Consider the following 9,993-nt stretch of genomic DNA (forward strand, 5'->3'; position numbering starts at 1 on the left):
TCGGCAAAGTCTACTGGGCAATAACACTTGTCTTCATCTTCTAGATCTTTTTCTACTTCAATTAAATAATTGTGCAGCACGACACACGCCTTTACTATTTTGTCTGCATTTTGTGGCTTAAACATGATGGGCTTTCTGAAAACTCTCCACCTAGTGGCAAGCATTCCAAATGCATTTTCACTGCATCTTCTGTGAAAAAAAAAATTAATGGTGAAAAAGGGGCAAGCAAATTTCCACTTCACTATACGGAAACACCAAGGTTTTGTCACTGGAAGTGGTTTTTTAAATGAAACAGCGAATTCAGATAAATAATGAAATGTAACCTTGCTCTGCTTAAACGATAATTGAAAATGCGGTGAGAGTTCTCAAGATCATCCGATGAAAAGGGTCTCATAAAATTTGGAAGAAGCTGGAAAGCTTCGTCTCCCAAGAGAACGTGAGGCGTGGTTATGTTGGTTTTTGGAAGCCTCCTAGGTTCAGGAAATTCTACTGTTCCATTTTGAACTGCCTGACCAAAGGCGGAACCTTTAAACAGTCCTCCATCAGAATGAGAACCAAAACCTCCAACATCGACAACGATGAAACGATAATGGGCGTCAACAGTTGCCATCAACACTATGGAGTTGAAGCCCTGAAATAAATAAGATTTTATTTTAATTACATTTTGTTGCATCATTTGAAATAACCACCTTGTAATTGTGATATAAAGTTCCAGACTTTGAGGGCTGTTGAATCATTACGTGTTTCCCGTCAACTGCTCCTGCACAGTTGGGGTAATTCCATTTGTTGCGGAAACCTTTTTCAACTTCCTCAAAGTCAGATCGTAAAGGTTTCTGAAAATTAAATACAGATGAGAAATGTTTTTAGTTTAAGAAATTAACATACCTTCAGATAAATTGGCTGCAAAACTTCCCATAGCGCTGCACATGTTTCGCGAATAATCTTATGGGCAGTAGTCTTTCCAACTCGAAATTGGTAAGAAATCGAAGCCAAACTATTCCCAGTTGCCAAAAACCTGTAGTACATAAAATCTTTCCTTCTTCCATGTGATATATTTAAGATATTTGAAATATTACCTTAATGTCAAGGCGAGACGTAACCCAGGTTCTAAGGGTTCTCGAGAAACAGGGTATTTTTTTAATTTATCTTTCACAAACTCAAGCAACTTGTCAAAGTTTTCAGGACTCATACGAGTGAAATTTGAAAACTTGTCATGATCATACTTTCTCATTTTATGCATCTAAATAAATATTAATCCAATCAATTTAGGGCGTAAGACTTGACTTGCAAGTTTCCCAATTTTTGGTACATTGGACAACCAAATTTCTGTTTCTTAGCGTTCTTTGAAGATTACTGCAACTGCGTTTAACAAAAATCACTTACCAGTGTTCCATAATCCCCTTCAGAATCTCGGGCACGCCATATAGGATGGACCCACCAGCGTTTGGTGCGGTATACTTTTTTTCCAGTTCCAAAATTATGCATATAATATAACTGCATCATTAGCATTTTCTTACGGATTATTAAACAACGACGCCGACTCTTTGTAACCGCCATTTTTAAAAATGACCAATTATTGAAAAATTAGGCTTAACGATCTCGCTATGCACGTTTATCGCGCGCATGAAAACGGTTGAAAAAAAAGTATCGCTAGCGCAAGCGATAGCGAGAAAAAGAAAATTTCTTGGCGAGAAAAAAAAAATCGCGCGGTCCGTTCCTCGCTAAAAAATACCCTCAACACGCTCCTTTGAAAACGCACCTTTAGTCCTGCCGAATAGAACTACTGACCAAAAAGAAACACGCCACTTCTTCGACATGTTCAAAGTGAATGTGAAAACGACGATAACACTCCTTTGGTTAGGCCTAAACGGTACACCAAGCCTACGCGCTTCAATTCTAATTCATCAACAAGTTCTAAGGAAACTTGAAACCGTTGGTAAGACGGCTTTTGATTAATTGAAAATTGAATGTTGATACCTAAAATTAGTCCATGATGATACAACAAAATTTGCCTTAAGCCTTGGTCTACGAAGCATATTTGCGCTATGACGTTGAAGGTTATACCTTAAGAGAGCCAGGAACGTAAGCCTAACTGTGGTTGAACAGCTCACGTTTCCTTCAAAAATAACTTGTAGATTGTAGTTCGTCCTTTCTTTGAGGAACTCTCTTGAGAATATTTATAAGGACAGAGGGGAAGGGGGTACACCATTGTTTAATTTACAAATTAGGGAGTATGTTACGGAAGTTCATGGGCTAATACGGCGGGCCATGCATACTGGCTTATAACCATCCGAGAAACTCTATACTATAGAATATAAAACCCTACATTTAATTATAATGATAGGCATTTTGGGGTTGTGTTCCGTTCCCTAAAGGTTAATAATTTTTTTCCCTTAAAAATCCGACGAAAGCCAAGCGCGCTACGGAGATGTAGTCGTATTTGATTTTCAATCCATTCTACGCGCAGTTTCCACGCAACTAGTCTTAGTGACAAGGATTTTATAAACTCTATGGGGAAAGGAAAACTGGTAGAGCGCTTTGTCGACAAAAAAAAAACAATGGTATGTACGAGCAAGACGGTCGTTAGAATCAGTGAGCGCGTATGAGAAGGAGACTCGGAGAGACCAAATTCTCCTTTTCGAAACCTGTACCGTGCTGTGGCTCGGTATCAGAGCTCCGCACACGCGCAATCGGCGCAACAGAGAGGAAAAACATTAGAGAAATTTGTTTACGGACAGTATTACAGTTAACAACGCTGATCTCTGGTGTGAGCCTCTAACCGTCTTTTCGTATTTACCCTTTTTGAATTTCCATCTTAATGGATCACGTGACGTTTGGCTCCCGGGCTATGCGCCGAGGTAGGTGCGCGTGAGACAGATATCGGGAGGTTACCCTCCACTCTTTGATCCTCCTTCTTATACGTGCTCACTGTTAGAATTATATTATATTCAGGTTATTCTCTATTCCATAGCACTGTTTAAAGCTAAAGAGCTTGGTGGTGAAATAAGATGTATTCCCAAATGGGTAACTATTGGCCTAGGTCGAAAAAAATTACTACTTTTCTGGTCCTCTTCAGGATTATAATAGAAAGTCCGTGCTTTTCCATTACGGAAGATGGACAGAGAATGAAAGGGGAAATCCGTTTTCTTCACAACGGAATCAAATACGTTTACACAGTCTATACGTTTTCAGTTTTAAGCAGAAATATTAACCACGTCAAACTAAATGTTAGAATTCATCTTATATTTTTAATGACGTAACGATAAAAAAATAAGAGCGTAATATAATAATCTTTTGGTGATAATATTAAGTCGTATAGAGTTACATTTTATCTGATATACGTATTTTGTTAACAAAGACATACAACACGAATTTATAAAAGCCTTATGATTATATTATATAATTTAAATAATAAAATATCAAATTTCGTATAGTTTAAATAATAAAATATTTAAGCTTAAAGTCACGTTTACGCGGTTAAAATTGTACCCCATAAATTGGATGAATTTTTTAGTTATACGAAACATCTTCACTCAGAATGTGGTCAAAATCTAGAACTAAAATTTGTTCGAGGTTGTTTTTATTGATATTTGTATCAGGTATGCTTTAAATAAATGAATCTGAATGTAAATCGCTAACGATTTTAAATTCTACAGGCGAGTGTCGAGCTTCGTTAACGCAACTGGGCCCAAAGGAACTTCCTTTATGTGAAAACCACATGGACTGCTTTAAGGCGTGTTATCAACAATACGGTACCGGGATTATGTCAAGTTGCCATCATGGGAAATGCGGTCCTTGTGAGACGATACCCATGTACTTTAAGGATATTAAAAAGGCCGAAAGAATGAACGGTGCCTGCAAGAACGCCGCCGACTGCTTCCGTTTATGCCGAAAAGAGTACGGAAGTGCCCCTCTTACTACGTGTAAATATGGATTCTGTACACCTTGTTCTTCCCCGGCATTTATTATTCAAAACCCGTAATAAATAACATTAAGAGTTGTACGTTTTAATAAACTATTCCGAGATGAAATTGCATTTTATTTCATTTTGTTACAATATTATTTGTTTAGCCACATTTGCAATATCCTTCGGCGCAACCGAGATTCCGTTCATTACGACGTTCGCAAAACTCCTGGCATTGGCAATTTTCAAGGCACAGAGCTTTGTCGTCCAGAGTGGCTTGACTCGAATCGGTTTGTTTGGAATTTTGAGATGTACCAAGGGATGACGATTTAGGAGAATCGGTTTCCGGAACGTTTTTAACGGAACGACGGATTTGGATCTTGGGATCTTTGTCTATAGTGTGAGGATGAACTCTCATAGGTCTACTACCTCGCCCTTTACCAAGAGCCGCGATACCTATTCCGCTCCTAACGCGACTCGATCCAAAACCACCGTATCCGCGACCAAATCCAGTAACGAGTCCACCACCACTGTATCCGGCACCCAATCCAGTAACGAGTCCACCATCGTATCTATAACTGGAACCACCAAAATATCCACCACCGGGTCTATCACCGTAACCCAACGCAATATCGGGTCCGGCAAATGTGTCGCTTTGAGTATGGCCATATATGACGCCACCATCGTAAACAGAGCCTGGGAGAGTGTCGGACGTCATGAGAGAAGGAGCTTCAACCAAGGTAGGTTGCTTGAAACGGTTCAGCATGTCCACCTCGTTTACGGAAGGCGATGGCATATGGACGTTCATTTGTTCTTGGGTTTGACCCTGGAATTGCATTTGAGCGTCGGCCTGCACGTTAAGTCTTTGTCCCAAATGATTGACCAACAACATACTGGTCTCTCCTGGTAAAACAACTCTACCGTCGGGAATAGTGAAGGTAACGATCTTATCTTTCCCGGGGACAGTCACCTTCTTCTCCGGGATTCTAATCCTAACCTTCGATTCCATTCCGGGTACAACGACAGAGTGTTCGCGGGTTACGACGGTAATGGTTTTGGTCTTCGTCGGGACATGGACGGCTTGTGGTGGGAAATTAACGGACAATTGTTCTTCTTTGGCCGGCATTATGACTGTTTGATCGGGCATACTGACTTTAAACTTTTCTACCTTCCCGGGTAGTCGGATGGTTCTAGTGGGTTCGTGATACGCAAAATTTTCCTTAAGCGGAGGAATATCGACGTTAACCGTTTCTTTCACCATGGAGTTAAAGGCGTGACCGACACCACTGAAAGAACCACCCTGAATGGGAACATTAGCAATTGGCCCGCCGCGGATCATGTACTGTTGACCTCCAATGATTGGTACTAATGGATCATGATTAATTGGAATTTGGCTAATTGCTCCGCCGTGCAAAATGTACTGTTGATTGCCAATAAAAGGTACTCCCGGTAATCTACCTCCAGGTGGGAAAACGGGTCTAGATCCTCTATATGGTGGAATCCTAAATCCACGTTCGTTACTTTCGGAACTAACCTCTAGTTCCGTCGAAGAGCTTTCGGAACTCATCGCGAATTGTCGCGTTGTTCTAGTTTTGTTTCGATCAGCGCAGACTAGAAAATATTATCAAAGGGCGTAAATTTTACGTCCTTAGAGATCTGTAAAGGCAAGAGCGGTATACTCACCGACGCCTCTTAAATCTACAGTGGCTGTTACAAGAAAAAAATGTCCCAGCAAAGAGTCTAAAACGTTAAACGACACCTTAATTCTCCGCAACTCCAATTAACAAAGTATGCCATATGGGCAAGTTAAACTAAAGCCACCAGTAAGGCATCTTTTTCCTTATGGCATACTCGGTTTAACTTGACAATGAGATGATAGAAAGGAAAGATATACTAACGACAGATAAAGAGGAGAACTTTCCAATTGATCCGCTCCATGACTGACCAGCCTGAACAAATGTTTCATTAACAATAAGAACATTTCAACCCAGTAAATGCCTTTATGAAGAAAAACGAGGCGAAACTGACACGAAGAAGGGTAAGAAGAGATAGGTCATTTAGCGTCAAATTACAAAAATCTACCAGAAACCTGATAAGATGAACGTGCCAATTTGACGTAATATTTTACCCAAATTTCCATAAATCCCAAATTAAGTATTAAAGAATGTATTTAAGATGACACCCGAAACTACCTAATATAATACGAGCCTTTCATTAGTAACAAACATCGGAATTCTATAAATGACACTTTTACGTCAATGCAAATAATCTAAGTAACACCACATCCTCAAGGTAAAGATGACGTTATCACAAACACCGGTGACATCTTCGTCAACCCTGAAGAGATGAGATAATTCCCGAAAATCCCAAAGTAACTTTAAGATTTCTTGGAATGATTTCAAAAAAATAACTCGAAGAAACTATTATTAGCTTGCGCTAAATCCACGGTTCAGAGAAACAGTAATTGTCCCCGTATTTTTAAGCGGAAGTTTATTTTTGAAAACAATGAAATCGTTATTACGATCCATTGTCATTTTAAATGTTTTGAATACCACTTTATAAACAGAAGGTCAAGGTGAAATTTAGAGTCGAAACACGAACTGGTATATTCGATATGAAGGAAAATTTCAATAAAAACAGAAGTTCACGGTCCGTGAAATATTAGACTTGATTATGCGGGGTGTTTCTGATAAGTGTGCCATAAATTAAGGGGATTTCGAGTTATGATTTCAGGGTTTTAGGGATGACCCCTTAATTAAATTAGAAATCATTGTCTAAATCAGTTTCTTAAGTAAAATTCTTAACTTGAAATTGGTGGCCCTGATAAGGGCAAAATGTTATGAAACATTTCGACTGAAAATCGCCCAAAGAACATACCCCTAAATTTATGGCAGACTTATCAGAAGCCAGCTGCATATATTTTTATACCAAGGTCAGATGGAAATTACTTCGGTTGGAATGGGTAAACACCTCGGTAAACAAACAACACTTCCCCCAAGCCTCGTTTAATGCCAAAAATCCAGGAACAAAATATTTCCCTGGCAAACCAATCATAAAAATTCGCCCACCATGTTAAAATATTTTCATCATGATGGGTTGAAACCTTAAATCAATTTTCAACCTAAGAAAGGATGTGGAACAAATAGCTTTCTGGTTAAAAATCGAAGCATTATGACAGTGCAAAGATGAAAGGCTCCTACGATTTTAGAAAAACTCTTCAAACTCGCCCACCTTAAAAATAAGTCTCGTGAGGCGAAAATTTCGTCATTTCGTTTTGATGACGTCAATTAAAGATATTTTAAAACGGGGAAACCCACAACATCGCAGGAGGTCGAGTATACTAATGGCAAACATCCGCCTTAGCTTGTACAAGGAGCAATGGGAAATTATTTACCAGTGCCATCAGCTAAGAATAAATCTTGAATAATAATTTACATAAACCCCCACATCTGTCGTTATTTAGAAAGGGTTGCGTCATAATATTATTATGTTATTTGATTAATTTTAAAGATATGACAGACGTAGGTGAAGCTAATATGGAAATAGTAGACATATTTATTATTCAAGGTTAATTAGCGTAGGATATAGAAAGATAATTAAGAAATGTCATTTAGATAATAATTAAGGTAGGAGTATACGAATTCATTATGGATTTAACGAGTTGATTACTTTGATGGATTAAGGTTTCTATATATTGTTAATTTGCTAAAATAAACTTAAGACTCATTACTCAAATAAGTACATCAAATATACAAATATAACACATTTTATTTTTTTAAATAAATCAAAACAGCGCTGGCGTTTTTAATATTTTTTTAACAGTAGAGCTTGTTTTAACAGCATCACAATAATAAAGGAATACTAAAAGTTATAAAACATTTCTTACGTGTTTTTTTTTTTTATTAAAAATACTACGGTTTGCATTAGTTGATAATGTTCATTCCGCGTTATATGGTCCGTGTCCTTGCAAAGATTCTCAAGATCTTATTCCACAGCGACAAGATCCATTATAACAACTTCCAAAAACTCCAATTGAATTCACAGTTTTGTTGCAGAATTTAGTGCAATCCTCGTGTTTAACGCAGGTAGTTGGGTCCAGGGACTTGGCATCCTGCATTCTACCATTATTGTACGGTCGTTCAACTCTTTCCCAGGCGCCAATTTCAACCTCATTATCCGGATCTTCTTCGTAACTTGGTTTAGGTCTAATCACGACTTCTTCTCTCTCGCCATTGGTCAAGGCGTCAACAATCCTGGATGGACCAGCACCCTCGATGCTATTGTAACCCTGGTGCGCGTTTATGGGGACATGTTGAGGTACTTCAACTGGATAGTAGGCCAAATTAGACAAAGGTTCGGGTTGAGGCGCAATTTGAACGATTTCGTAATCGTAACCCGGGTTTTCGGGTCTGATTGGTCGAATGTAACGTCTCGGTTGTTGGTAAAAATTATTACGGACATATTGAGGGTATCTTATACGGTAAGAAGGCTGAACGTAAGTTGAGGGACTGACATAGCTGGGTTTGAAATAAGCTGGCTTCGAATTAGCGTAGATTGGTTTATTGTAAACGGTGGGGTACGATGAATATTCGGAGCAATCTAAAATACAATAATAATTTTGATTAATAATTAAATTAATTGAGATTAGATTTAAGTTTATTATTTACCTCCGTATAAACATCTCCTTCCCAGGCTAAAATACGCGCATTCAAAAAGTCCAATATCTGTAATAAATTAAAGAATTTAATGACTGAAATAATTAATGCTGGATCTAAAGAATAAAACCTCAATAAAAGTGGAATGTATACGTTATACATTATATATTTCCCTTTGGCAGTAACTAAATGTTAAAGTCATTAATATGGGTAATTTTTCGCTGCTAGAAGCGTTACGAAAAAAAAAGTCCACGTACCGAAAAACTAATCAAGATAAATATTAGTTTTTCGAAAACGACCGAATATTTTGTGCCAAGTAATATAGAAAATATATTAGGTTTCTTTTTGCATCTAAATACCTCTACGAATTAATTTCCTATGAAACTATAGGAGCAACTGTTCAAATAAAATTACCTTCTGTATTAAAAGTTGATCTCCCCACAAAAAAAAAAAAAAACAAGTTTTATATTGAATATACCGATCCAAACCAAAATTAAATTCCACATTTTTCTAAGGTAATTTTTCTCTAAATTTCAATGGAAGTAATTGGTTTTGCAAAGTTTAAAGTTCAATATAGTTAGAAAAACACGAAGTTTAAACTAATTAAAACTGCAAAACCAATAACAACATAATCTAAATTAAAATTAAATATACTTACAAGAAGAAATAGTCAGCAAAATCAGGGCGGAACTTCCTTTAGAAAAATACATCTTCCTTCCGAACAAAAGTTCTTTTTTTTCCAAAGTTTTTAAATATTCAAAAATATTTGAGTAGCTTTTCGTATTATTCAATTTCACACTATTTTACGTTGGATAATTTATATCCATTCCAGTTCAAAAACTCGAGTAATAATAATCCACAACAAAAACTTGGGATAAATTGCAAAGACCGACTAGTTCACTCGACGCCAAAATCGAATGTAACGTGAAACGATTCAAAACGAGTTTGAATTCCAAGTTTCTTAAAAACTTTCAAAACTGAGAGAGCGAAACCAGCTAACACTCCCTCTGATAAAATGCTTGAAAAATGCTTTCGCTAGAAAAATAATTGGGCTATCTAAAGCTTAGCGCGACGTCTGTCCTAACCTTGACAAGTATTTCTATTCCACAAAACCGGTTATCTCGGCTAGGAAACTTTCTCTACAATGGTACCGACTCGAAAAATCTCTGACGTTTTATATACTGAACTTTAATGTTTTAAAAGCGGGGGTTATTTTTCTGTTTAATTCTGATTAGTAAGAACATCGTTACGAGCATCCGGTCGCCTGTCTCTCGCTCTCTTTTTGCGTAGTCTATGTGTGTGTGTGTGTAGAAATAGGCTTAAATGAGTTTTGAGTAATTACGAACGTTTCGTATAGATTTTAAAGTTAGATCGGTGCGTAATATTCGGCATCTTAGCCTTTTTTAGACGGGCTTGTTTATTTTGGCACTTGTA

The 9,993-nt window shown here is 37.5% G+C and overlaps 1 protein-coding gene across 1 annotated transcript; it reads right to left on the reverse strand.

Annotated features, from left to right (window-relative positions):
* Positions 1-7,654: 7,654 nt before the first annotated feature.
* LOC149623281 (uncharacterized) lies at positions 7,655-9,739 on the reverse strand. Its single transcript, XM_089852902.1, has 3 exons — positions 9,218-9,739; positions 8,572-8,628; positions 7,655-8,503 (listed from the first exon to the last, which is right to left on the reverse strand). The coding sequence occupies exons 1-3, from the start codon at positions 9,267-9,269 to the stop codon at positions 7,881-7,883; spliced, it is 732 nt and encodes a 243-aa protein (XP_089709028.1). The 5' UTR covers positions 9,270-9,739; the 3' UTR covers positions 7,655-7,880.
* Positions 9,740-9,993: the final 254 nt, after the last annotated feature.

Source organism: Phalangium opilio, unplaced genomic scaffold (assembly GCF_054372755.1).
Source record: "Phalangium opilio isolate 3A_F unplaced genomic scaffold, DU_Popi_V2 ptg000113l_1, whole genome shotgun sequence".
Lineage (NCBI taxonomy): Eukaryota > Metazoa > Arthropoda > Arachnida > Opiliones > Phalangiidae > Phalangium > Phalangium opilio.